The sequence below is a fragment of the Fringilla coelebs genome (genome assembly GCF_963513975.1).
Source record: "Fringilla coelebs genome assembly, chromosome: 6".
NCBI classification, from domain to species: Eukaryota; Metazoa; Chordata; class Aves; order Passeriformes; family Fringillidae; genus Fringilla; species Fringilla coelebs.
Genome location: NC_140034.1, coordinates 53,019,254 through 53,046,459, shown reverse-complemented (window position 1 = coordinate 53,046,459; position 27,206 = coordinate 53,019,254). Strand labels below are relative to the sequence as shown.

Here is a 27,206-nt window from a genome sequence, read left to right as displayed (position 1 = left end):
ACTTCAGCTGGGATTTCTAGGGGACTGTAAATAATGGAAAACTTTGTTATTTGTTAAGGGATAAAGCCCATTAGCATTTGGTACATGCCTGTGCTGGTTTTGTAAAGTTCAAGAGGTCTTTTCTTTGCTAGCACTTTAATATATGTCCCAGAATGAATTTGGTATACAACTAAAACACATCTAAAAGTATGTAACCCAGCAGTGTCCCAAACAAGCTGAGCAAATAGGCGTTCACTGGGATTTAGTCCTAATTTATGAGCAAGGAAATGGAGCAGGAGAGAGAGAGGCAGCACCTTCAGACCCTGCTCAGTGGAAGGATGGCCAAAAAATGTCAAGCCAGTTGTGCTGTTCTTCTCATTCCTCAGAAATAAACCCACCAATATAACAAATATGTCTCTCCCTAAGCTTATTTCTAATGTAATATTAATCTGTGCTCTCATGTGTGTTTGGGCAGGATTTAGAGCATTACATCAGTTTGCTGTGCTGTTGCTTTGCTCCAACATGCAGCTTTGCCATGGGGGGCTGGTGAGGGAGAAAGGAATAGAAGGAAAGGACTTGGAATGAGGAAAGGGATAGCACGGCAAGGAAATACCCACTCTTCCTTTAGGAGGAAAAAAGTACTTCAACCAGTATTTCTAAAACTAGAATTGCAGACAAATGTAGAAGGTATCAGGACAGTGCTCTTAGATCCCATTTCAGATTTTGGACTGTTTGGCTTTTCTTTTTCCCTTTCACTGACCCTTGTTGCCATTCCCTGCTGTGTGAAGTCACATTTGGGTTTGTCAGCTCTTCAGGGACCTAACCTGTCATTTTCCTTTATTTGCAAACTGCTGTTATAGTTTATGGCTTGTTATAAATACTAAGAGCGTTGGAAACCTCAGGAAGGCAAACATGAGTATTTTAGAAGGTATGGGATGCAGTGAAATTCCATGTGTGCATATTCACACATACATTTGTGTGAACACATGCATATGACATGCATGGATAATGGCCTAGTTAACCTGTAATCCATTTCAAATGCAGCACATGACAGTGACCTGAGTAGCAGAGTATGGAAATACATTTTTCCTTTTAATTGGTGTGGTCTCTGGGATCTTCATCTTCCTACTGCAAACTCAATCTCCATATTGCAGTTCCTCAGGTCCTGTAGGAAGAGTTCTCCTTCTCTCCTTCTCTCCCTCTCCTCTTGGAGCTGGCCAGAGCAGTTTGGCAGATCAGCTGTGGGAGGACTTGGAAATGATGGGAATGGCTTTCTTGAGCCCAGAGACCAAGCGTTATCTCTCGTCTGGGGCAGGAGGAATGTAGGGAACTGCGTTCAGATCTGCGATAGCGACGCAATGAGCTGATGAGTGAGTTCAGTGCTGCAGCAAGGAGGGGGAGGGAGAGCTTATTTTTAACTGGAAACTGCACAAGTGAGACTGAAGTAGCTCTGTGCTGCCGTGCTATCATCAAGTGCATGTGTGAGCGAGGGAGGGTATGAGCACGGGTCCGTATGGCGCTGTGTCCTAGTCGAACGTGTGGCTGGACGTGAGGAGGGTGGAGGCAGGTCGGGTGAAAAGGCAATGCATGCTGCTGCCTTTGTCTGGGCGTTGGAACGAGCCACTCCTGATAACATTTATCTACTACTTCTGTTTTTTTTTTTTTCCCCCTCCGGGTGATGTTGTTTCTTTTCTGTGCCCTTCTCCTCGGGTTGCCTGTCTCCCAACCATTCCTCTCTTCCTTACTAACACTCATCCCCCTTCCATCCTTAATCTTCCCACCCCTTCCTCTCATCTGAGGCTGACCCCTCTCTCTTCTTGCCCCTCCTTCCCAGCTGATCCCTCCCCCTGCTCTGGATCTGCTGGCTGTGGGGTTTTTTCTCGTGCTCACTGGCAGATGTGACAGCTTTTGGAACTGTATCATCTAGGAACAGCTATATCTGGAGTTGAAAAACCTAACGTGGTTTCCCAGGCAGCAGGAATGGATCGCTGAGAGAATTTCAATCTCCGACTGCTTTTGTCTTGTGGTAGTGACTTTTATTATTTATGTTTGTGACATTTCTTACAGTACAGTTGTCAGCACTGAATGAAAGACTAAAGTCTAGTAGATTATTATAAAATCAGTGTCACAGTATTTGTGTTGTTATATTAAAGGGATGCTGTCTATGTTTAAATACAGGTTTGGCTTGATTTACAAAATCTTATATGCATAAAATGTTCTTATGAATTTCTCACTGACTTAGAAAAGGCCTGATTTTATGTGTTTTGTTTAGCAATAAACCTTTTTTAGCTGGGTATTGGAAATACAAGTAAATAGATCTTGCATGAAAACCAAAAAGTGAAAGGAGACTGCTAAATACAGACCTCCTCAATGAGATGCAAAGCCTACCAAGATTATTACAATTCATTGGATTTCAAATAACTATTTTTAGTATATGTATTTAATTTGATCCGAATGCAGTTTACCTTTAAACCACCTGTCTGATCTCTTTATAATCGGGGATTGATGCTGACCATGTAGAGCAAATACCATTGGATGCCCAGGGGTGTGTTGTATTTGGAGCTGATTATATTTTGTTGTTTTTAAGCTGTCTGTTTTAAGCCAATAAGGTAGATGCAGGCCATGCCAACCAGTCACTTTAAACTGACCGTGAACTCAGTAGGTGCTCCTTTCTGGGTTTTGGAAGGATGCTTTTGGCTATGGGATCCAGCTGTAGTCCACATGTTGATTGTCAGGGATAGGGATTTTATGTAAATATACAAATGTAGTGTTGTGTTTATGCTTCTGCAAACTGAGATGGTGAAATAGAGCCACTGTTCTGGTTGGGGCCAAAATATCACCTGGGCTTTAAAATTTTGCATTTTGAAATACTTAAGCCAGAATCATTCTTGTTATGAGGAAATACTGACATGTTCAGAAAACCATTGATGCTACAAGTTCTAATGATTGTGGCATTCCTGTTTTACAGGACCCTTTGCCACATGAAGCACTTAAAAAGCAAACTTAAGACTGTCTGCTGTGCCCTGGGTATCCTCTCATTATGAAGTTGTGCGAGTAGGAACAGAAGAGGTACTGGTTGAAATAGTAAGATCATTGGGATTGCTGTGGCTGGGTCAAGGTGGATCAAGGAGCTGTCATAGCTCACATGTAGTCAAGGATTCAGGACTGAACCACTTGCTGTGATACTACAGAGATACTCCCTGCTTTCCTTGGAGGCTCTCAAGCTCCTCAGCAGCTCCAGCTGTTGGTTTGAGCACTACTAACACCACGAGCTATTAGAGTATCTTTCCTTTCAGGGATTGTCTGCGCTTTTTTTTTCCTTAAAGAATTGCCCTCTGACTTTAGTCTGGATTATTAGTTAATAAGCAGCACCTAAGGGGTCTGAGAGATGAATCACTGTGTTTGAGGAGCTGCAGTACAGACCTGGAGCACAGACACCCTTCCCATAAGCTCTCCATTAAGATCTATTTGGCTTTTCATTGGAGCTTGTTCTAAACAAAGATTATTCTGGCTGAAAAATCTCTTCTAGGCAGAGCAGTTGCTTCCAGCCTCTTTTGTAAGCTTTTTGGTTTTTTTCCTTTTCTTTCCTAAACTTTTGTTTTCTTTTTCACCTGTGAGGTATCTTTGGTAGGCTGTTGAAATGGACAGGGCATGTGAAGTTGGTGTTTCACCAAGGATGGATTGCATGAATGGGGGTTAGATGGAGCAAAGTCAAAGGTCCTTCTCTGCTGTACAAACACTTCCTATCCCTGTGACTGCAGGATCATTGTAACCAAACTGGGAGCCATTGTGTATTGGATTTTCAAGACCCCAGTCTAGCACCAGGGGGCAAAGTCATTGTTCAGGTGGTGGCTGCACTTTGCTCCCTAAACAAGTTTTGAGTGGGACAATCTGGAAAATGTTTGACATAGATTTCACTGTGATATGGTGATTTTGGAGACTAGTGTCCTCCAGAAGTGTGTTCCTGTCTACACCACAGCAGGTTATCTGTCTATGTGGTCTGTCTCTCTGACCCTTGTAAATATTTATTCAGCACAAATAGTTGGAAGCTGAGGTCCTGTACAGGGGAAGAGTGACTGCTACAAAGCTGAAGATTAAGTGGCAAAAATCTTAAGCCTGATGTCAGGGAGGGGATGGCATTCATGGCTGTAAGCAGTGTTAGTGGGAGGCAAATGCCAATAGGAATGTTGTCTGTGGAAATGGAAGAGCATATAAATATTATTATTTTTGTTTATTGGCAGATGTTAATTGCTTTAAAAAACCTGTGCAGCTTTTTCCTAAAGGAGTGAATAGAATCAAAGAACATTTCAGGGGAAAAGGGACCTTGAAAAGTGCAGCCCAACCCCCCTGCTCAAGGCAGGGTCAGCTTGGAGGGTCAGGCTGGATTACTCAATGCTTTGGCTTTGAGAGCAAACCCCTGAGGATGAAGCCTGCCCAGCCTGTCTGGGCAGGCTGCTCCACTGTTGGACACTCCTGGTCACAGGAAAGCTTTTCCTTCTATGCTGTTGGGACCACTCCTGTTTTGATATATGCCTGTCTGTCTCTCACTCCCACCACTCCCCACTGTGAAAAACCTGGCTCTCCATAGAAGATCTCCTTACCTCACCCTATCTTCCCAATCTGGTTTTTGTGAAGAGGTTGTGTCAATCCACTGCAGTCCCCCAGCTTTCTCACCTCTTGTCTGCATCCAAAACTCTGGTTCTTCCTTTTCCTTCATATCTTCCCCATTTCAGAAAGGTCCAGTCTCTGAGCTTTCTATCTAAGTGTCTTTTTTGGTTATAAATTTGTTTATAAATTCTTAATTCAGATTTTGAAGTCTTCTGTGTTTGGGTATATTTCAGTGTTAGGTGCTTCTGGCTTGTTGCACTTGCACTGGCTGTTCACACAAGCTGTCTCTCTCAAGCCCCCAAGGGAAAAGAATCTTAGTTTTTAATTTTAGCTTCTTCAGCTACCTGCTGACAGAGTTTGATTTCCACCTACCGCCTCCTCTCTCCCTCCCGAGCCCTCTGTCTAAGCAAGAAAAACTGAGATCCAGAGTCAGTCTCTGGCAGCTCTTCCTTTGACAACAGCTCTGCTGTCCTTAAATGGGAACCAAGTAGATATTACTTACTTGGAGTAAGCAGTGAAAAGACAACCTGAGCCCTGTTCATTGCCACCTTAAATTTCAGCCTTGTGGTGGAATCAATGCTGTTTAACTGGCTGGACCCCAAAGCCATTTAATGTAGGTATAAGCAGGTAAAATATAAATATGTATCTCTTAATTACTTTTTAAATAGTTTTATCAGGCAATATGAATTTGTAGAAATAAGGGAAGTCACTAGAAATCCCATCTGAGCCATGAACCTGCAAGGTGACATTGGGCAAAATCATTGCTCTCTTGGTGTCTGTTTCCTCATCTATAAAAGCAGGTGATCAGCTCCTGATAAACTGCTTTTCACTGGAAAGTGTTCTCAATACAACATAATTAACTCAGAATTGATACCTGATTTTACTGCTTGGGCACTTCAGCCCTAGACAGGCACTGACCGTGTTGCCTTCTCCCCCTCAGGCATCATGTTCCGTAAGAAGAAGAAGAAACGCCCAGAGATCTCAGCCCCGCAGAACTTTGAGCATCGTGTCCACACCTCATTTGACCCAAAGGAGGGCAAATTTGTGGGCCTGCCACCTCAATGGCAGAATATTCTGGACACACTGAGGCGCCCCAAGCCAGTGGTAGACCCTTCAAGAATCACAAGGATGCAGCTCCAGCCTATGAAGGTGAGGGAGACAGACAGTTCTTTCCTGTTCCTCAGGGAGTTGCCTCCAAGTTGAGGCACTGCTTCTGGTACCCCATAAATGGGACTAAGGGTGGTATCTGTATGGAATTCAGTGGATATTAGGCTTTGATAGCCCAAGGTGATAGTAACTTAATCAGGAATAAGGACAGTAAGATCCTGACCTGTTGCTGTCACTGTTGAAATAACCAGCTGGCTCCCTGTCACAGTGATGGGGACCTGTGAAAGCTCCTGTGGTAGCTGACAGGACCCAGGATGCATTCAGCTGTTGTACAGGGAAGCCAAGAGAAGAATTTGGGGAGAGACCTGTTTTAGAAGGTTTGTCATTCTTGTGGGTGAGCAAATTTGGCTGGTAATTAAGTTGCCAGGGAAGCCTAAGTGGGAGAGAGCGATGTAGCACTGCCTTCATGGACCAGTGAGGAACACAATGACTAAACTAGGGTCTGGGCTAAAATGTCTAATAAACCAGCATTTTAATGGAAAGTGGGACATAGTAATGGGACAATGTCCTTCAGTAAGGAAAAATAAGTTATTCCTGTAGATGGGTGGGTTTAGATGGCTGCTGGTACTGGCATCTGGAGACTGTGTAAGTGGCAGCAGGAACATGCGAGGAAAAGGCAACTTCATGGTGACCGCTCAGGAAAGGAAATGAAAGATGGTGACAAAAATATTGTGCTTAAAATCTTGCTTGCTTGGAAGAAGTTTTTGTTCCCAGTTAAAAAAAACCAAACCCTGCAGGGGCCTAAAAACTGAAAGGTGTGTTGTAAATCAGAGATGTTGCTACTTGGATTTTAGGAGGGATATAAAAAAGAGTTGGCTATCTGATGACTATATTTAGCTTTTTGTGTACAGGTGCTTAAAGCACGGAGAATAAAGGGGACTATATTTGGTTTAATGTAAGCTTCAGTACATAATCAAACCTGCAAATGAAATGGCTTGTCAGGATCTTTGAGCAGAATGCTGGTTTATAAAGGAAAAACTTGCTTAGGAAGAATAGGTAGGGGGAAAAAAAAGGCAGGGAGGTATTGCCTGGTGTCCTGAATGTGCTTTGAGGTTCAAAATGTAGTAGAGGATAGGAGCACAATCCAGAGGAGAGATAAAATGTGTAATGAGAGACCAACTTGGTTAGATCAGGAGCTCTGTAATGAGCTTAAACTGCAGGAGGATTGCTCAGAAGGGTGGAAACTAGGTCAAGTTATAAAGGGCAAAGAGAAAAGAAATTCATGTAGGAGCAAAACTGGAAGGGCAATGCACAAAAAGAGATGTTATTCTCAAAGAACATAAAGGGCTCTAAGGACACATCATGAGGGCAATGAGGAAGAGAAGAAGGATGAAGGAAAGAATTTGTTCACTGCTGGTTTTGGAAGAAAGTTAACAGATGATACTGAGAATTCCTAAGTGTTTAATGATTTTTCTCTGGTCTTCATTAAGTGTGATTAGTGGGCTGACAATTAGCATGAGTATGAAGGGATGAGAATGCAGGCCAAAATAAGAAAAGAACAGGAACAGAAATGAGACTTAGCTAAGAAGTTGCATATTTTCAAGTCATCTGGGCCTAATGAAATTCAAGGAATTGCAGATCAGTCAGAATAATTTCTATCCCCAGAAAGAGACTGGAACAAATAAGCAAGTAATCTATTTGCAGCCACTTCCAAGGAGATAGCAGGGTAATAGCTGGCAGCCAGTATGGATTTATCAAGAAAAGCATCACGTCAAGCAACCCAATTTTCATTAATCACAGGGTAGGGGGCTTTGGGTCAGGAAGAAGTGATAGCACTCCCCTGTATCTTGACTTCAGTGAGGCTCTGGGCACTGCACCGATGGCGTTTCCAGAGCAAACCAAGTTTCCTCAAGTATTAGGCAATGGATCCTCAAAAAATAGTGAGGCATCACTGTTGAATCAGAAACGTGTGAAATAGAAGTGTGTGAAGAGATTTCCTGGAGTTTGCCCTGGGCCTTATGCTGGTTAGGACTTTCACATCTGACTTACTAAACCTGAGGATGGTAAAAGCTGAAAGGAGGTGCAAATCCTTAAGAGAAGAAGGACAGAATACCCAAGAGGCTTAAAAAAACCTAAAGAATCGTCTTAAACTAACTCTGTTTTTCCCAGTAATTCCAAATGCAAACACTCTCATAGACTGCATAACAAAGCTGACTCTTTCTGGTAAACTCCATTTCAATTAACTCATATTCAATGGTACCAATCTATTAGATTTTTTTTTTGTTATCAGGTGCCAGTTGGCCAAGCCCTTGTATATAGTCCCAGATTAAATTATCCGAGTAGTTCCTGGGTTTGTGTGTAGTTTATAAAAAGGTGCTTTTCTTGTTATAATTTCTCAGTTTTGGTCAGTAAGGCATGAGCTATATAAGAGCACTCCATATACATTTGACTCAAATTTGGATGTTTTCTCATTCATCTGATGCAATGCTTAAATACAGCAGCAAAGCAAGATTAACTCCCATCTTCCCTGTCTGCTGGGGCTAGGTCTGACCTCATGGGAGTGACCTGAGCCTAATTCTAGGGAGTTTTACCTAGAAGGGGTAATCCACTGCAGTGGATTTTCTGGAGAGGCCATAGCATGTTGTTGGAGGCTTCTTATTTTGAGAATACCTATGTGTTCCTGAAATTACTTTTGTCCATTTTGGACAAAAAGTTCATGTCCCCAGCACATTGTTCCGTGACAGCAGCTGGGCTGTGGAGGAAGGGGTGTGTGTGTGGTGAGAGAGTAGGAGTGAAGACCAGAATTTCCAGCTGCAGCTGGTGTGTGCGCCATGGAGTGAGGTGAGTTGTCCTTCCTTCACCTTGTTGAACAAAAATCTTCTGTTCTGCCTTTCGTTCTCAGACGCTGAGCAAACCAGGTGCTCGTTTGTGCACTGTGGTGGTTTTCTGTTGAAATTACTGGAGCTACTGTGTTGCACCAGCTAAGTATTAGTCTCAGTGTAATTAATTCAGCATGTTTAGAAGATCCCTGGAGCTCAGTTAGCAAACAGGAGATTGCTGTCACTCCAGGGAAGGACTTTCCTCAAGCAGCGGTTCATGAAAGTGTAGGAGTGATCTTGTGCTGCAAATTTCTGTGGAGAAATGAAATATTTTGGTTCCCAGCACTAGAAAAGCTTTGGTAAGCTTTTCAGTTCCACAAAAAAACAAGGCAGAGCACTACTAATATACCAACAACTTCAAGTGTCCTACTGTACAGAGCTGGTGCCTGTTTGGATGGAAGCCTTGTTCAGCGTTTGCTTACAAGGCAGTTGTTAGCTGCTGTGACCCTTTGTTCATCATTTTTAATTATAATAGCTTGGCAGAGCAGGGAGGCAGAGTTGGAACAGCACGGTCTGCACTGGTCAGGATTGGGATGTATTAGCAGAAACTGTAGAGAAGCAGTTTGAGGGACGCTGATCACAATGCTATTGAGAGTGCTTCAGGGGAGAGATGAACATTGTGTTGGCACAGCAAAGGTGAATTTTGCAAATGGAGCTTGCAGCATGCTGGAACTTCTGAGAACTAATATTTCAGGAGCTTGGTGAGTGCATTAGTGATGTATGTAGTGTCACACAGTTTCAGCACAAGAAAGCTAGGAGTGTTGAAATATCCCAGTTTTGCTCTAATATTGTCTTTTAGAATGTGAGCACAACAGCAGAATTGACTGTTCTGGCTGACAGCACTGCTGCTTTGACAGCGGGATGTAACCCAAGGACTTTTTTTTCCCTCAGTAAAGGACAATGAAACAAAACACAAAAATTGGTAATTTTTCCTGAATTCCTTGAGTTGTCTTTGGTTATACGTGCAAAATCTAATCTTTGGAAAGACAAACTGAGCCTTGATTCTTACAACTCTGACTCGTTTCTCACCTTCCCTGTGTTTCCCAGACTGTGGTGCGGGGCAGCACTGTAGAAGTTGAAGGCTACATCTCTGGCTTGCTCAATGACATCCAGAAGCTTTCTGCCATCAGCTCGAACACTCTCAGGGGCAGGAGCCCCACCAGCAGGAGGAGAGCCCAGTCCCTTGGGCTCCTGGGAGACGAGAGACCCCCGGACATGTACCTTCAGAGTCCTGAAGGAGACTGGGCAGACAAGTATGGGAACTACCTCAGCTGCAATGGTGGGTCCAAGGTGGCCCGGAGGCAGACCATGTGGCCGGATTACAAATCCCGCCTGGAAGGGCAGTCTCATCCCAACGGGATGGTGACAAAAGCCCAGTCCCTGGGGCCATCGGAGTTCCAGGGCACCGATGGCAGTTGTGTGCAGCGCACCTCTGGGCTGCAGCACGTCCCCGCTGTGCCGGGGGAGAGCGAGACGGCCATGAAGAGCCCGGAAGAGGGCTGGCTTCAGCGACAGCCCAGCGCCAGAGCCTCGGGGGAGGGCAGCCCCAACTCCAAATCACGGGAGAACAGCCTCAAGAGAAGGCTCTTGCGCAGCGTGTTCCCCTCATCCAGCACCTCAAACAAGCCAGGCACTCCCCTGCAGATCAAGGTAAGAGTTATTCACTGGACTGCAGTGTTGACTTTACAGTTCCAGAGGTTACATATGCAGCCAATTTAATTGCAAACATTGGGCAACCATCTGTTCTTGTTATGAATTATGTTGGAATCAAAATAGTCCTGAGCAGAGGAAATGTGTGGTCCGCCTTAGCTCCATGAGATACTGCAAGGCACAGCTCAGGATGGCAGCCAGATCTCCAGCAGAAGGTTTGGCGGAGCTGCAGGAGCGTGGGCTGGGAAGGACGAGGGGTCTTAGTCACTACCTTCTGTGAGTTAAAGGCATAACTGCAATGCTGTTCTGCTAGCCCCAAAAAGCCTTTGCCATTTGGGAAATTGCCACGATTTGTATTAGCAGTGTATTCTTCTGCCTGTGCAAACCAGAATGAACTTGGGGGAGTGTGTTGGTTATAGCTCTATCTGCCAGGCCACTACAACAGTAGGGTTTGCATCAGCACCCACGGTGCTGTCACACAGGAAGTCAGACTGTTGGATTTTGTAAAGGGTGGGACAGCTCATAGCTACAGCTCCCCCAGGAAAGCTGTCCTGAATGGATGACTCATTTCTTGTTAAACTGAAAATCTCTGGTTCCTGGTACAGGATAGGAAATGCAGCCATTGCTTCTTTTCCATTCTGGGCTGACCCAGCATCCGTCTTCTGTGTATGGCTTGTATGGTGGCTTCAAAGCTGGTGCTGGGCCAGGTTGATTCCTAACAGCTGTGAACTGGGAGGATGACAGGATCCACTGTCCAAACCAACCTGACCGTTCTGAAGGGTGTTGCAGGGAGGAGATGTCTCCAATCCAGTTTCTTGCAGTTTGTATAAGTATCCAGGCTAAAGGCTTTGGGCACAGTGGGTTTCCTTTCAAAGGGAGAGGATTTTGAAAGAATGCAGTCCTTGTGTAACACAAACTGCACTTACTGCTGTCTCAGTGACTCTGGGCTGATCTGCACTGCTTTGAGGCCTGTCCCCTGTGTACCTAGAACTGGCCACTTCTGTCTTCCCCAGAGTCTTTGCCATGCTCAGCACTTCCAAGAGCAGGACCAAAAGTTACCAGACAAGTGGGTGTGCTTGGGAGTATGTGAACTCCAGCTGTTTGTCAGAGGAGAGGAATAGGGAAGACCTTTAAAACTAATCTATCTCCCTACTCCAGTGATGGATCTGTGCCATCCCTGGTAGTTGTTCATCTAAAATGTTCTTACCAGCCTCTGATGATGAAAAACTGGATCTCCTGCTCTAATGGAGCTGATGGTGTGTAAGAAATGGGTAATTGCAGATTAAAGGAACAGGGATATAATGGAATCACGGAATCCCAGACTGGTTCGGGTTGGTAGAGACCTCAATGTCCATCGGGTTCTACCCCCTGCCATGGGCAGGGACACCTTCCACTAGACCAGTCTGCTCCAGTCTGGTCTTGAACACTTCCAGACATGGAGCATCTACCACTTGGCTGGGTAGCTGGCTGAAATGGGAAGGTGGTGCCTTAAAAAAAGCACCATGGTTAGTTTGAGTGCACCTTCCTTATGGAGGGAAGGAGTGGAAGAACCAGTGACACCTCAAAATGTCCCAAGACAGAGAAACATGTACATGGGGACTGTCAGATTACAGGAGCAGGAAATAAGATTTATACGTGGTTAAGCAAACCTGTGTGAGCTTGCATGCATGTTGTGTGCCCTTCTGCATGCTTTAGGTTATGTAAAATGTGGGTTTTTTTCTCTCTCCTGAGACAAAACAAGATTTGGGAAGTAAATTCTGTGTTGCTGTGAGCATGTCAGCACAGGACTGCAGGGGTGGAACTGGTGTAGGGGGAGGAAGGAGCTCCTGACAGGCAGTTGTGTTTGTGCTGTGCCCTGATGCTACTAAATTGTGTTTTCCAGGGCCTCACTGTGTGTGAGGCTTATGTAGATTCTGCTCTTGACAAAAATCCTTGATTAAAACCCAAAGTGCATAGAATTAAATCCTATACAATTATTCCGTGTCTGAGACAGGGAAAATGAGTGCTCTTGTAAAAAATTCTCGATTGGCAGTTTTCAGTTCCCATGCCCATATTATTAACTTTATTAATAATCTCTCTGAATTGTGAGAGAGAAAAACCTTTTTGCTTTGAAGTTTGTTTTGCCCTATAATATAAATGATGGGTTTGCTCTTTCTGAAGTTGCTTCTTTGACAGATCTACAATTATTTTGCATACATTTATATACATATACTGTGTATATTTTACATATAGATATATATGTATATAATGTATTTTGTACCCCACCTGCTAAATGTTGTTGATTTTAATTAATCAACATTTCAAGGGTGAGTATTAGCACGACAGTGTTTATCCTTCCTGGCATGGGAATGCATATCCTGAAGCCACATTCCCACAGGCTGTGATCTTACTACATCTCCTACACTAAATAGGATTGGGCCTGCTTGTCATTTGAGTGGGAGGTCTCCAAAAACCTCGAGCATTGCTAATCCAAATTCACTGCAGGTCAGTTTTAAGCCAGTGAGGTGGCAGGTGGCTCTGTGTAACTGGAGTCTCATGTTGGCTGCCTCCAGCTGTCTTGGTGCCTGGTGCTTTTCCCAAAGTGGAGAGTTAATTCCATGCCTGATCGACAGGAATGCTCTGCAGGTACCAGTGGAAAGTGCAGAAAGTGTTTTCAGTAGGCAGAGTGTAATTACCCAAAGGGAATTAGGCCAAGACTTCAAAGTGATTTACAGCCTTGGCATGAATCCCCTTTCCTTTTATACAAAGGAAGATCAGAGGCATGGAGGGATAAAAGATTTTCAAATTCTCTGCAGCACAGGTTGCCCCTGATTTTTGGTGGCAAGGTTGGAATGCTTTTTAGCAGCTGGGGTTTTTTTCTGTGGGTTTTGTGTCTTGGTGGTTTTTTTAAAGCATGTTCCCTTTAAACTGCCTCAATTTGGAGGCTGCTAAAGCATAGCACCCATTCCCTAAGGGATTCTTGAGATCTGCATCTAAGGAGATCTTCATCCAAACCATGTGTTGGGCAGACCTGGAGACAAGAGCTCTTGACTCCAGTCTGCTCCAAGGTGTGCTAAGGCAGAGTGGGATGACACAGAACTGATTCCTTACCTCTCTGCTTGTTAATCCAACCCTCTCTTTGTTTTTCCTCTTTGTTCTTCTTGAAGCCTAATGCTTTCTTCAAGCCCCAGCAGTGGGGTTCACCCCACAGTCCTGCAGCCAAAGCCCAGTCTCTCCCCCCAGACCAACCTGTCTCTGAGTTCCCCAGGATGATCTCCGAAGCTGCGACCCCCCAGAGGTCCCCAACAGCAGAGAAGGCTGTGGCAGTGCCACCAGGCCGGCCCTCCCCAGCAGGGTCCCCCAGGAACAGGCAGACCCAGACCAGTGCCAGCAACCTCCACCTGCCCCAGGACTCTGCTGGGAAGGGACAGCCAGCCAGCGAGGACCCTGTGGTTGTGACTCATGAGCAGTTCAAAGCTGCCCTCAGGATGGTTGTGGACCAGGGAGATCCCAGGACATTGCTGGAGAATTACATCAAGATTGGGGAAGGCTCCACAGGAATCGTGTGCATCGCTCGGGAGAAGCACTCGGGGCGCCAGGTGGCTGTGAAAATGATGGATCTGAGGAAGCAGCAGCGCAGGGAGCTCCTCTTCAATGAGGTGAGGGTGCTGAAGATAGGGGGATTCTGCTGTCTGCAGAATCTGTTGGAACAATCAGTGCGGCAAAAGGAAGGGAAGAGTGGGATCATCTTCCTTTTAGTAGTGTTATGCTCATACCAAGAACAGCTATTGCTGGGGGAAAGAAGGCTCTGTGCTGTAGTTGCAGGGCTGTGTGTGCTCACTCAGTTGGATGAGATGAAGTATGGTGAGTGATTTTGTGGTGGTCACTTGTCCACTCTGGTTTTACAGGTGGTGATAATGAGGGACTATCAACATGTCAACGTTGTGGAGATGTACAAGAGCTACCTTGTGGGAGAGGAGCTCTGGGTGCTGATGGAGTTCCTGCAGGGAGGAGCCCTCACAGACATCGTGTCTCAGATCAGGTATAAAGCAAAATCCCAGACATCAACATGGGAGAGCCAGGACAGCAGATTGGGGATTTCTGGGACAAATTGGCTCCCTCAGAGATCTTGTGTGTGCAGTGCCCTGAAACTACTACAGTTTATAACTGTTATCCATTTTGAATATATGATAATACTTCTGATGTAGAAGGGACTAATTTAAAGTACTGATCCCTTTAGATACCCACTAGTCATCTCCTTGATGACCTTCCCTGTAAAAAACAGTACTTATAAAAAGTATTTACTATATCTGTTGAATCCTGGCCAGGAACTTCATTGAATAAGTATTAAAGAAATAGTTTTCAGTGGTGCAACTTTAGCCACAAATTCAACCTCACTAACTCCTCTGGGGAAGTGCAGCAGAGCCTTGAGATCTGGACTCCTTCCCAAATTTCATTGCCTAAAGATAGCAACTACTGGACACTGTCCTAAATTTGTTTCCTTATCTACACTTCTTCATATTCAATAGTACCCAAAGCATTTCTGTAGGGCAAATAAGTTGTTCTCAGATGGCCTCTGGTCCCTCTCAGAAGGTGTTCTGATGATGCAGTGATGGTGATCGTGTCTTACCCATGACTCTGGAGCACCCTCCTCCTGCTTCAGAGCAGTCCTGCAAGGCTGGAAACTGGGACAGGGAATGCTAGTGGAAAGACTGACCAAGAAAGTCTGTAAGATGAGAGTTTCTTTTTGGAAGATTCAGGATCTTAATTGGATTACAGTTAGGCAGTATTGATAGCATTAATTGGATTCAGTTTTTTAAAAAATCATAGTATACCTTTAGTTCGCATACGTGATTGACCTAGGTCCTGTTGTAGGTTTAAGGCATGTATCTTACTCTGCTTGGTGGATTTAAGGCATGTATCTTGCTCTGATGGGTTCTGAGTTTTGGAAGTACAATTCTGAGAGGCATCAAGAGATACATTGTCCTCTGTAGCCTCCACAACCCCACTTGGAAGGAGTGCCCTGGAGACACTTATCTGGGCAGGCCCTCCCAGAATTGAGTTCAGAGGCATCTCAGGGTCTGCGAGACAACATTTAGTCCTGAGGAGCGCCCAGTTATAGCTTACAGGGCCAATGAAACTCTTGTAGCTCTTGGCTAGTCCTGAATTACAGATAAAAAGTATTGAAGAGGTTTATGAAGAGTCTGTGTATTTATATCCACCAATGAGACCTCAGCCTAGATTTGTTTAAAACAAATTTGAACCTGTTAGTGAATGCTTTTTTTTTCCTCGTGACGGAAGGAGGATCTGTTGTAACTATAACATTTTTCAGAGTTCAGCTGCAAACCTTTATCAGTTTTTCCCAGGAAGGAAAATGCCATCATTGCAGTCATTAAACTTTTGCTGAGGGGGATAAGTGATTTACATCTTCAGGAGTGAGGTAATCTTCCAGTAATCTGTTTTACACTATGCAGTCACTTGACTGAAACCAAATTCCATACATGACAGGGTGAAAGTGCACCTTTTGTGATCTTCGGGAACCCCAGGGCTTTCAGGTGGATCAGCTCAGGCACTATGGAAGGAAAAGCATTATTCCTAAAGGCATTGGGTTCTCTTCTGGGAAGTCCCACAGGTAGCCTTTGTCCCTCTTCCTTTTCAGGTTAAATCTTAAAGGCAGAAGTAGCCCCCTGACATCCCTTAGATTTGGTTGCCATCAGTGTGGCACAGTGCAGCTACAACCTTGTAGCTGTCCTGGTTTGAAGGAGTAAGGTATGGAATGCCAAGCAAGCAGCACAAGTGTAGATTTCTCAGCTGATGGTGTAGGAATTGTTATGGGTTTAGAACGTACTGTTCACTGCACAGTTCTGCCTTCTGAGTGCTCTCTTCTCCTTAGGCTCATTTACAGATCCAAATTTGAGGAGATTTCATTTCTGTCCTCAACCAGGGGTTGTTCAGAACAACTGCTAGAGACAGGCTTAGAATCCACAGGACTCAAATTGGGTACTTCAGCTATTCTTTGAAATAATTTACTTCTAGCATTGCTCAGTGTAAACATGCAGAGCTGTTACTGTCCCCTGGTATAGGAGAGAATTTTCATTTCTACCATTTTCTCTTGTTTGTGAAGGTTTCTGTATTGCTATTCTTAACAGCAACAGCTTCTAAAGAGGGGCTTCTTGGGGCTCGTATTCCATATTCTGCTAATAGTGATAGAAATCAGTAGTGCCTTCCCTGCTTGTAGCCTGTGCTATCTTTAGTTAGGTGTGAGTGTACCCCAAGTGTCTGCAAACACCTAAAGGATCCCTATATTCGCTGTCAAATTATGCATTTGGATGTTTTGTGGATACAGTTGCACAATAAGCCTTGTGAATAATGTCTTTACTGTGTTTGATCAAAAAAAGCTGTCTTACCAGTTACTGCAGCACCTTGGCATCAAGCAGCACTGCTGCCTGTCAGAACTGCTTGAAACAGCATCTTGCAGAATTAACTTAGGTAAAGAACTTGAAGTGCAATTTCTCGGTATTAAACCTATGAAAACTTAAAAGTTGTCAACCATCAAGTAAAAAATGTTTTCCTCAGTAACAGACATGGAAGAATGGTGAAGGTGAGATGGTGAATGTCACAGGGAACCAAAGTGTCTGTGTTCAAACCTCTGTACCCCTGCGAAGGATCACTGTGCTCCCCACACTTTAAGTCCCCTGTCTCTAATTGCAGGCTGAACGAGGAGCAGATTGCCACAGTGTGTGAGTCGGTGCTGCAGGCTCTGTCCTATCTCCACTCTCAGGGGGTCATTCACCGAGACATCAAGAGCGACTCCATCCTTCTGACGTTGGATGGCAGGGTGTGTTTCCTAGGACAAATTATTTCCTGTCTTCTGCTGCTGCAGCCTCTGTCTCTTCCTTTCTGTTCCCATTCCCTTGTTTTCATCTTGTCCTCTTACTCTCTTTGTCATCTTTGTCTGTGGTGTTTCCCTCTGTGTTGTTTAAGGCTTATTTTTAAGGTTGGTTGCTTTTCTCTTTGTACAGGTCAAACTCTCTGATTTTGGCTTCTGTGCTCAGATCAGTAAAGATGTACCTAAAAGAAAATCCCTGGTGGGTACTCCTTATTGGATGGCTCCAGAAGTCATTGCAAGGATACCGTACACCACCGAGGTAAGGGACCACCTCACTAATAACAGGAGAGCAAGTAATATTCTGAAGTGTCATGGGAAAATAACTATTGGCTTTTCTAGGAAGTCTCTAACATTCTATTTAGAAAATAAACCCAAGTATGACTACAGCTTTGATGGTGATGACATCAATATTTCCTAAATCACTAGAAAACCAGATTGTTCTGCTTCTAGGAGCAAGGCATCAACGTCTTCTATTTTTGCACGTAAAGTTTGGCCTAGACTTGTATCTGCTGTCGACAGATGTGAGCAAGGAGCAGCCTGTGACATTAGTAAATTAATTCAATAAATGAAGTGGGGAGATGTGAGCTCTGAGAGGCTCACCTCAGGGAATGCAGACATGGGAACTCTGGAGTTCTGGGCAGGTGGCAGCAGACTGACTAGTTTTGTTTACCAACCAGCCAGGTACAAGCAGTTACTTGCACACTTTTACATGTTGCAACACCAGCGTGGCTCAGTCCTGAGTGCAAAATTGACTTTGTTAAACTCCTGTAAGGAGCCCAAAAGCATTAAGGGCATCAGTGTTGGACTCTCTTGGTACCATTTGTCATGGGTGGGGTGATGTGGTCTTTGTGAAAGCAACAAAATGAGGACCTGCTCCTCTGAGTGTGTGTATTGATGTGACATTGTTTCCCACAGGTGGATATCTGGTCCCTGGGGATCATGGTAATAGAGATGGTAGATGGAGAACCCCCCTACTTCAGTGATTCTCCAGTGCAGGCAATGAAGAGACTCCGTGACAGCCCTCCTCCCAAATTGAAAAACTTCCACAGGGTGAGCATGCTGCCAAACATTTGTAAGCCTGATGGTTATCGTGGGCAAATATCCCTATCAGCTGTTCCCAGTACAGCTGGCTGTGGAAATGGTCTTGCTAGGACATGTTTCTTGGGGAACAGCTTTGGCTTCGGGGTCTTAGTGGCTGCAAGCTGCTGCTGACAGCTGGTGGCTGCTTTAGGAAATAGCCCTGGCAGTGTGAGGGCACCTGGGCATAAATAGAGAGTGCAGGTCAGAGCTGCTTCAGGTGGACCTAGCAGTTCCCAGCTTACTGATGTTGATTGAGTAGGTTATCTTCCAGGGAAGGGAACAGGAGGATCCCTGCTCTTGGGAGTTTTCAGCTTCGTGGCCTTCAGGACTACAAAGGATGCATTGTGGTCAGAGCAGGAGAGCTCAGGACTGATGCAAACTCATGGAGACACTGCAGTAGCTCAGAAGATGAACTTGGCTGCATGGTTTCTTAGGAAAAAGTAGCAGTAACATAAGAAATAGTGATCACCTTTCAGTGCCCGCTTAAAGAAATCTTCCTTTCATTTCATGCCCAGCCTCTGAGATCAAACAGCTTCTGCAGCATCCTGAGCTACCCAGCCTTTCCAATTAATCAGAGCATCTGCAGCTGCTAAAACTGAATTATTTAAGAGAGTAGACTGCTGAACTAACAGCACACATTCCAACATCAACAGCTGTTCTTTCCTTTTTGCCTTTGCAACACTAATTAAAATTTCACGGTCACATTCTGGACCTGGTGCTTGCCCTCCTTGGGCAGTGTAACACCATCCTGGTCTGGGTCACACCTCGCTCGGTGACGTGGGCATGCCACAGGCTGTGGCAGCTAGAGCTGGTTATGGTCTTGCTCTGCTTCCATTTGGGAAGCAGACTGGCTTCCAGCAGACTGCCGATTTACAGGCTGGTGGGCATCTTCCCCAGTGTCCTGCTGGACTGCAGCTCCAGCTGTGGATCCAGCCCTCCATTCCGGTGCCAATTCATGGCTCACTGTGGTCAGTGACTGCAGTTCTAGGGTCAGCAGGTTAAAGGGATGCCGCCTAGGATAATCCCTGCAGCATTGCTAAAGCACGGGCAGATTTAAAGACAGGGATACAGGCTGGATCCTGGCACTCATCCTGAGCTGTGCAGTGCCTTCTGAAGCAATCCCAAGTGAAGCCACCCAAAGCGCTCCTGAGATGAGCAATATCCCAGTGTGAACAGTATTTCACACTGATCTACTTAAGGGAACCAGAGCTGGAAAAATGCCCCCGGTCTAAACTGGATGTAATTATCAGCATTGCAATAAATAAATGCCAAGATCATTTTGTAATTCCATTTTAATGATGCAGAGGATTAAACCAGCCAGAGATGTGCAGGGTCACAAAGTGATGCTTGGGGCTGGCTACTACCAGGCTTTTACACCTCTTCCAAAGGACAAACCTGTGAGGTCATTCAGCTTTTTGGTACTGGTGCTGCAGCTTCTTCATCTTCTTGTACCATTAGCATGACGGTTTTTCAGGCTCTCAGAACCTAGGGGAGAGCTCTATTTAACTACCTTTCCATAATCTGTGACCAGTAAAAGAATGGATTGATGCCCCCTTCCCACCCAAGTGATGTGCCCAGGTAGCAGGAGTACTGCAGAGTTTTTGAGCTGAAATCCAGAAAAGTTTAAGTAACAAAATGGGAAGCAGAAGTAACCCAAATGGAAGGATGTGGCAGGCAGTCTTAGCTTAATTGACTGTATCCCATTCAAAAGAAAACAACCTAGGTGTTGTGCCTAGCAGTGACAGAGCATAAAAAGCATGTGACCCATGTTACATTGCTGGAAAAGCAGGGATACGGACTGGGAATGTGTAGGATCCTTTTAACTACACCCACCTTGAGAGCCTGGTGTGGCATGAGCTGTGCCTGGTCCCTTTGCAGGGTTGATTTGGTTGGTTGCTTTTTCGCAGACCTCCCCAGTTCTGAGAGACTTCTTGGAGAGGATGTTGACACGGGATCCATTGGAAAGAGCGACAGCACAAGAACTTCTGGATCACCCCTTCTTGCTCCAGACAGGACTTCCGGAGTGCTTGGTGCCCCTTATCCAACAGTACAGGAAGCGCACCTCCACCTGCTGACTTTACATGAGGGGAAAATCTAGGGAAAAGGAATGTTTATAAAAAAAGTATGTAGAAAAAATTAAGAGCCCAGGCAGTCTGTGAATGGTACTTGGAACATGCCAGTGATTGTTTTGGAGGACAAATGTGAATCCTGTCCATGCATCCTCAGCCTTCTGTGGTTTCTCCTTTGCTGAAGACAATCAATACAGACTAGCTCTGAGTGAGACCAAGTCTGTCTCAAGGATAAAGCGGGTATTCCATGGCTTGCGGATCACTGCTGCCAAAGGATGGCATTCTAAAGTGGAGTCTGAAGTTGTGTTTCTGAATGTCTGTGGGTTTCTGCACACCCGGGCTGCTGACTACTGAGCTGGAACGATATTTCCCACTTAGAAATGTGATCTTTGTTTCCTTCATTGTGCACTGGAGCCAGGAGTTGACTCACCCTGGGGCACAGACCCCTTTAAACTCTCAATGCACAAAGACTTTTTTTTTTTCCTCTGAGACCTTTTGACAGATTATTTTAATTTCCCTTGGTTAAATATGGACCGAGAAACCTGCACACACTTCCTTAGGGAGCAGATGTGATATGTATATATTTGTTTCTAAGTGGCTCTCTTGCATCAACATGCTTCTCTTCTGCTGCAGTATGTGTATGGTTTAGTGGTCAATCTTGAATCCATTTCATGATTTTAAACTTTTGGAGGGGGAAACCCTGGGATATGGTCCTCAAAGTGGACTCTGTGAAGACCAGGGGCCCTTACTACCAGGGTCTTATGGTTGAAAATTCACCCTTTGCAACACCTTGTGTGCTGGTTGGAATGTGAACAGCATGCTCCTGTGGCTTGCTTTCCCAGTCCTTTCTCTCCAGAGAGGCTGAAAAGTGCTGCCCTGGGGCAGTTATTGGGTAGCATTTTGGGGATGGTGTAGGAGACCAAATGGAAATATTTGAGCTATCCTGCATATCCCAGGATTGATTTTTGTATTTGTGTGCTGCTGTCTGGCTATTGGTTTGCCCTTCCCCATCAGCCCTTTACATCTGGAAGGATTCTGGTTGTCTAAACAGCTTTTTCAGTTATTTTGATGTAGTTTTAGGTATTTTATATGCTGCACTCTCTGATCAGTGAGATCCTCAAGGTAATTGGACTCTAGGTCAGGATTAACATTATACAGTGATGGTGTGTGTTGTCGTGAGGTCTCAAGAATATATTTGTAGATGTGGAGCTGGGATCTTGTTTTGAAACTCCAGATACCAAGATTTTGGACTTTTAGCTATTCTCAGGACAGTCCTGCTGTCTCAGAAACTGACCTCAGAACTGCGTTTTCTTCAGAAGATGTTCATAACCTCTGTCCTCTGCTATTTGCTCCAGCTACAGATCCTGCTTCAAAATTGAAGCCATGGTTGATTACTTGAAGTAATTTGGGATGGAATTCATCTGCACTGCTGCCAGCCATCAAAGGGTGGGCACCCAGTCTGCGGAATGTGTAGGCTGGCTCTGTAGCCCATGGGGAGAGGAACACCCCTGGGGGAACAACTCCAGAGGTGGTTCATCCCCTTGGTTCAGACACCTGCTGAAGGACAAAATCAGTCTCTCTCTCACCCATGGCAGGTAGAGAGGTCATAGGGGGTTTCTGTAGACTGGATGTCTAAGTTTGGGCTGATGGAGTTGGTTGAAATTAATTCATTAAGCTCCTCCTTAGCTGCACTGGAAAATTTTTGATGTAAAATGTTTCTGTATTCCAGATATATTACTTTTTTTAATGCAAAAAAAGCAGGGCTTGGAAAAGATTTATAATTTGAAACAAACAGTCCTGCTTGTCTTTAGTTGTGAATCCTTTGCACTTGTGTTTTAAATTAAAGTAGTTCTTGATTTATTCATAAGCCTGTTACAGTGTTGAGATGCTTAAAAATGTGCTTGTAGTTCAGAGATGTGAGTGTGAATCTTGGAGTCTGCTCTAACTTCCCTGTTCTGTGGCTATATGGCTTCTAAAACAAGAAGAGATTGGGGCAGGAGCCTGGATCCTAAGTCCTGAAACAAAGGTTACTTGGAGACAGGGATGACAGGTTTAGCATTTAACACCATTTTATACTTTAGCCCAAATCTGACTAAACACAGTGAGGGAAGGTCCTGGAAAAATTGCCTTCAAGTATCTTATAAAATTTTAAAATCTCATTACCATATTTGTGAGGAATGCAGAAAGGATCCATTTTCCTGTGCAGTGCAGAATTAAATTTCTGCTTCTTATGTTTCTCTCATTGCAGTTCATGCACGGCCCAGCACCAATTAACTGCTCCATTACTTAGATGAGTGTGGAATCAAACATAAATCCTAAGATAAATCTAGATTAGCTGAAAGATTGAAGCTCTGTCTCCAGGGCCGACAGCTCCTTCCCCAGGAACCAGGCAGCCAGGCAGGAGAATGAGGATGCAGAGCAGGTTTGGAATTTGTATTGCAGTAGTGTTCAGGTCGGGATTTCATGTATGCTTGGTGACATCTGATTGTACAACAAGGTGTAGCCTCTTCTCTGACTAGCTCAGAGCCTACTCAGTGGGTAATTATGCTCAGAGATGCTGTTTTCTTGAGTATCTTTCCTTTTCTACAAGTGTGCACTCATGTCTCAGGGTTTGCTGCTGTTCTGTGTCATGTTTCCCCTGAATCCTTCCCTTTTATTTTCTTTCCTGTCAGCTATGCTGGTATAGAGCCTTTTTCATTGCTGGCATAGCTCTGGCAATCAGCATCCAGGAGGCCTTTGAAGATGGCACATGGTATTTATATGAATTTGCTGAATCAAACGGAGTCTGTCAGTGCTGTCACATCCCAATTGCACTGGTTTATCTATTATGGTGCCTGTCTTCCTCCAGCAGGCCTCTGATATTGGATGCAGCAGCTTATTACGCCGTTTGTTTTGGAACAGAACAAATCTTTGTCTAAAGGCCCCTGTTTTTTAACCAGTGGCAACAGAAGGACCCTGGTTCAAATGAGGCTCCTGAATTTGACATAGTTGAGTTTGGTTTGAGACATTGTTTGAGACAAGTGCCACCCATCCCCTGCAGACTGGGGAGAGCTGCCGGCTATGCCCTGACCAGGGTACAAATGGGATAACTAGTAATTAATCTAGATAACCTTGGGGAATCTTGACATGTGAGATACATGTGGGGCAGTGAGCATATCTCTAAAATGGAATAGATACTGTGCAGCAGCTCCTTCTCTGAGTGTCTTAGGTACATCAGCAGTACCTTTGTTATGGAGGTAAAAAAGACTGGGGTTACTTAGGTGCAGTGTCTCCTGTTTGTGTCCCTTGCTGGGGTTGGAGTCCTCCTCTGCTTTAGACATCCCCATTATCTAATTATTAATTATCTAGTACAAAGGTTGGCCTCACTTAAATATTTTGGGCCGCAGGATGAGATCTAGAATGTGCCATTTAAAAGATGAAAATTTGGAAAGGATCAGAGATTGTACCTGAATCTGCTGTTGCTCAGTGTCTGACTAGATGTTATGGTCTCAATTGCCATTGAATTGGAGTTCTGTGTGTAATGACAGGCCTGATGAGAGGCCTGTCTGAGCAAAATACCACATTGCCCTGTGCTTGGCAGGTAAGTGAAAACACAGGCAGGGCTGCACAGGAAGGAATCCTCAAGGATGTCTGAATCCCGTGGGAAGAAATAATGCTGGAAAATCAGATGGCCTCTCCCCTCTGGAGTCCGTGAGTAACCAAACCGTGATGTGACTGAATTGTGCTGCTGGGAGGGATGGTTGGGTTCAAGGTGTGCTCGGGAACCCTTGCAGTAACATTTGGTTTAGTGCCTTTATTTATTATTATTTCTTATTTATTTGTTTGCCCATTTCCCATCTTGCAGAACTTTCCCCCATTTTGTGCAGACAGGGAGGCGTTGGAGGCACCATGGCACACGGCCTCAGAGGCATCCTGGGGAGAAAGGGGGTAATGCAGAGTGTGGTCTGTGCTTCATGGGAGCACTGGCTTTGCTTTTAGTGATGCTTCTGTGTGCACTCTAAAAAGTACATTTAGAAGGTGGTTTTTAGCACTGAGGTGAAATCTGTGTAAAAGATTACAGCTGTTTTTTATGAAATTTGGCATTAATTCCCTGTGCCAGTGTTGGGTTCCATAACAGAAGGGTTGCAGTGCAGAAACTGTGAGGCATGTGTAAGAGCAAAAGTTGTTGTGGTGGGTTTCCTTGCTCAGGTTTCAAACACCAGTGGACATTAATGCCAGGAATTCTATGTGCTGAAGTTCCCCTGTGTCATAGTCCAGCTGAGCTCTGGTCAATTTTGAAATGCCTCAAGGAGCCCCCTGCAGAGCATTTTGCTCTGATGCTGTGTCAGGCCTTGCTTTGGCCTCTGGGTTTGTGCTGTTCAGAGCTGTTGGGGCACTGATGCTCTGCATGGGGAAGGGACAGAGGAGCTCAGCTTGAGGAGGGCACAGCAATAGGTTCTGCTGGCTCTCAGATGGCTCCCTGGGGGAGCAGTTGAAGCAAGGCAGGAATTAGAGGTCTCCAGGCTGGAAAGTGAAGCTGTTGAGGAATTGTGGCAGGATGGAGGGAAGGAGACTGTAGTGGTGCTGTCCAGTGTCACAGCTTGTGCCGGTGCTGTTGATAGGAGCAGCCTGTGAGATTGAACCTGGCCAGCCTGACTTGGAGAGTTTGTCCTGTCATGTGCTGTGTGAAGGGACAGAGCATGTCCTGCCTGCCACTGTCCCTGTGCAACATAATCTTTAGGATGTGGCCCTGGAGGAAGGAAAACTCTTGCAAACCCGGGCTCTGCTGTTGTGTCTTGGCTTTCCATGCATCTCTCCCTGACTCAGGTTTATTCTGCAGGATTCATTTCCAGAGAGGCTTTGAGGGAAAAAAAACAGCCCTGGAACTTTGGCAGTGTGTGGAAAAGGGGCCACTCTGTGCCCACGTTCTGGTCTGACATTGGTGTCTGGGTTGCTTCCAGGTAGAGATGGGACAAATTTTCCTTTAAAATAACTTCTGAAAAGCTCCTCTTTGAGTGGCCAAAGCTGGTGACACACTGGTGTAGGATGCAGGGCTCAGTGCCCCTGTGCTCCAGTTTGGAACTGCCGCTGCTGCCTCTCTGGATTTAAGGTAAAATCTGCAACTGCTCCCTAGCTGCAGCTGGACCTTGCTGGGATGTTTGTTCTCTGATGAGGAAGGGCACCACAGGGACAGAGACAGGTGGACAGACAACCACACAGGGGTGTGGACACACAGACTCACAGACAGATATGCCCACAGGAACAGGAATGCACACAGACACCATAGGACAGAGATACACACCGACATGGGCACACAGGGACACACACGTGGACACAGCCACACAGGCCCAGACACTGTGACAGAGACATGAACAGACAGATGTGGAGACACAGGGACATGGACAGACACACAGAGGACAGACAGAATAATTAACACACACACCTGGCTACAGAGACACAGACATGCAGACACACGCACATACAGACAGACATGGACATAGAGAGATGCATGGATATGAAGACAGACACAAACACTCACTCAGGTATAGAGAAATACACAGGGACACAGCTGGATAGATGGACACAGACAGACATGTGGACATGCACACAGTCCCACACTGAGACATGGATGACACATACACATGTGGACATACAGACACAGATGGACAGACACCAGACACACAAATATGGACATATGCAGATGTACATATACATACCTGGACATGTAGACACACACATGAACACAGGGACATGAATACAGCTACACAGACACCTGGACATAGACATGGAGATGGACACACACACACACGCACAAACTGCAGCTAAGTAACAAGTGACCCAGTTGTTTAAGAACTGCTATGTTTTATTCTTTTTAGAAAATAAATAGCTCAGAAATGTACAATCCATAATTCCAGTACTCTGGTGACACCACGGGGAAGAGGTGGACTCTTGTTGGGTATTCAGACTAGGCTTGGAACATGCTGTCTCATACCTGCTTGACCTGGGGTTTGGTTTGTTTTACAGCAGCATTTGTAATTGTTTATTAATGCAGCTTCAGGTGTAACTGTTTTCCTGTAGGACGCACAGTATGGTGTTGGTTGTTGTGATTGAGCCCACTTCCCACCCCCACCCCACCTGTGGTGTCTCTTTGTATCAGTGTTTAGGTTTGTTTATTGCTGTTTCCTTGAACCGTGTGGAAGATGCTAGGAGTTGGACTGATGTGAAGAGATGCATGTGAGGAATGATGAGGGAACTGACTCTAAAAATTGTTCTGAATGCAAAGTAAATATTCCTGTAGCTGCTGCTGTGATGCCAACAGGGAGTGTTGGTCAGCAGGCACAGGCCCTTTCCCACTGCTGAAATACCTCAGAGCTCAGGCTGGGGAAGACAGAAGGTGCAGTACTCTGAAGGGCGAGCTCTCCAGACTGCTTCCAGATATCTGGGATAATGTGTACATTCCTGAAGGATTTCAGGAGCTCCCCAGAATGGAAAGGGATGGCAGTAGTTTGTGAAGCTGGTTGTTACTTCACCATATAACTTCTTGCAATGAACAGTAAGGAAGGGCCTCATCTCAGAATATGCTCTCTTCTATCTCCACATCCATTCCAGCTCCCAAGGGCTCAGTCATTGCCAATGTAAGCCTGGACGCCTCTGCCACTGGGATATTTGCTTTTAGTTGATCTGTAGAGCCTTGTTCTCCCTCAGGAATGCTCTGACCTGCTTCCTTCCCAGTCTGTGGCTCTCCAGGAAAGCTGGCTTTGGTGTAGTTCTTCACCATCTCCTGAACCTCCACGTTCAGAGCTCTCAACTTCTCCTCATATTCCACCCGTACCTGCTGCTGGAGCTGCAAATAGAGAATCAGGTCATTCCCACACACTGGAGTCAAGCAGAGAGACCAGGAGCTCTGGGATGAGCTGTTGGTCCTTCTGGGATCTGTGTGGGTTTTCTCAGGCCCTGGGAATGGGTGGGCTGAGGGCAGCCATCAAG

At 45.2% G+C, this 27,206-nt stretch overlaps 2 protein-coding genes across 4 annotated transcripts in view; one reads left to right on the top strand and one right to left on the bottom strand.

Annotated features, from left to right (window-relative positions):
* Positions 1–1,940: 1,940 nt before the first annotated feature.
* Positions 1,941–20,246, top strand: PAK6 (p21 (RAC1) activated kinase 6; the record flags this gene model as incomplete). The annotated part of the gene is made up of 9 exons (XM_084207195.1): positions 1,941–2,002; positions 5,528–5,736; positions 9,621–10,223; positions 13,370–13,861; positions 14,111–14,244; positions 16,914–17,040; positions 17,225–17,350; positions 18,007–18,141; positions 20,079–20,246. The coding sequence occupies exons 2-9, from the start codon at positions 5,533–5,535 to the stop codon at positions 20,244–20,246; spliced, it is 1,989 nt and encodes a 662-aa protein (XP_084063321.1). The 5' UTR covers positions 1,941–2,002; positions 5,528–5,532.
* Positions 20,247–26,085: 5,839 nt separating this feature from the next.
* PLCB2 (phospholipase C beta 2) overlaps positions 26,086–27,206 on the bottom strand; it is a 35,571-nt gene continuing 34,450 nt past the window's right edge. For all 3 annotated transcript variants that reach the window (XM_084208375.1, XM_084208376.1, XM_084208377.1), the window contains exon 32: positions 26,086–27,063. In XM_084208375.1, coding sequence (XP_084064501.1) covers positions 26,791–27,063 — 273 coding nt within the window. In that variant the 3' untranslated portion in view covers positions 26,086–26,790. The remainder of the gene's footprint in view (positions 27,064–27,206) is intronic.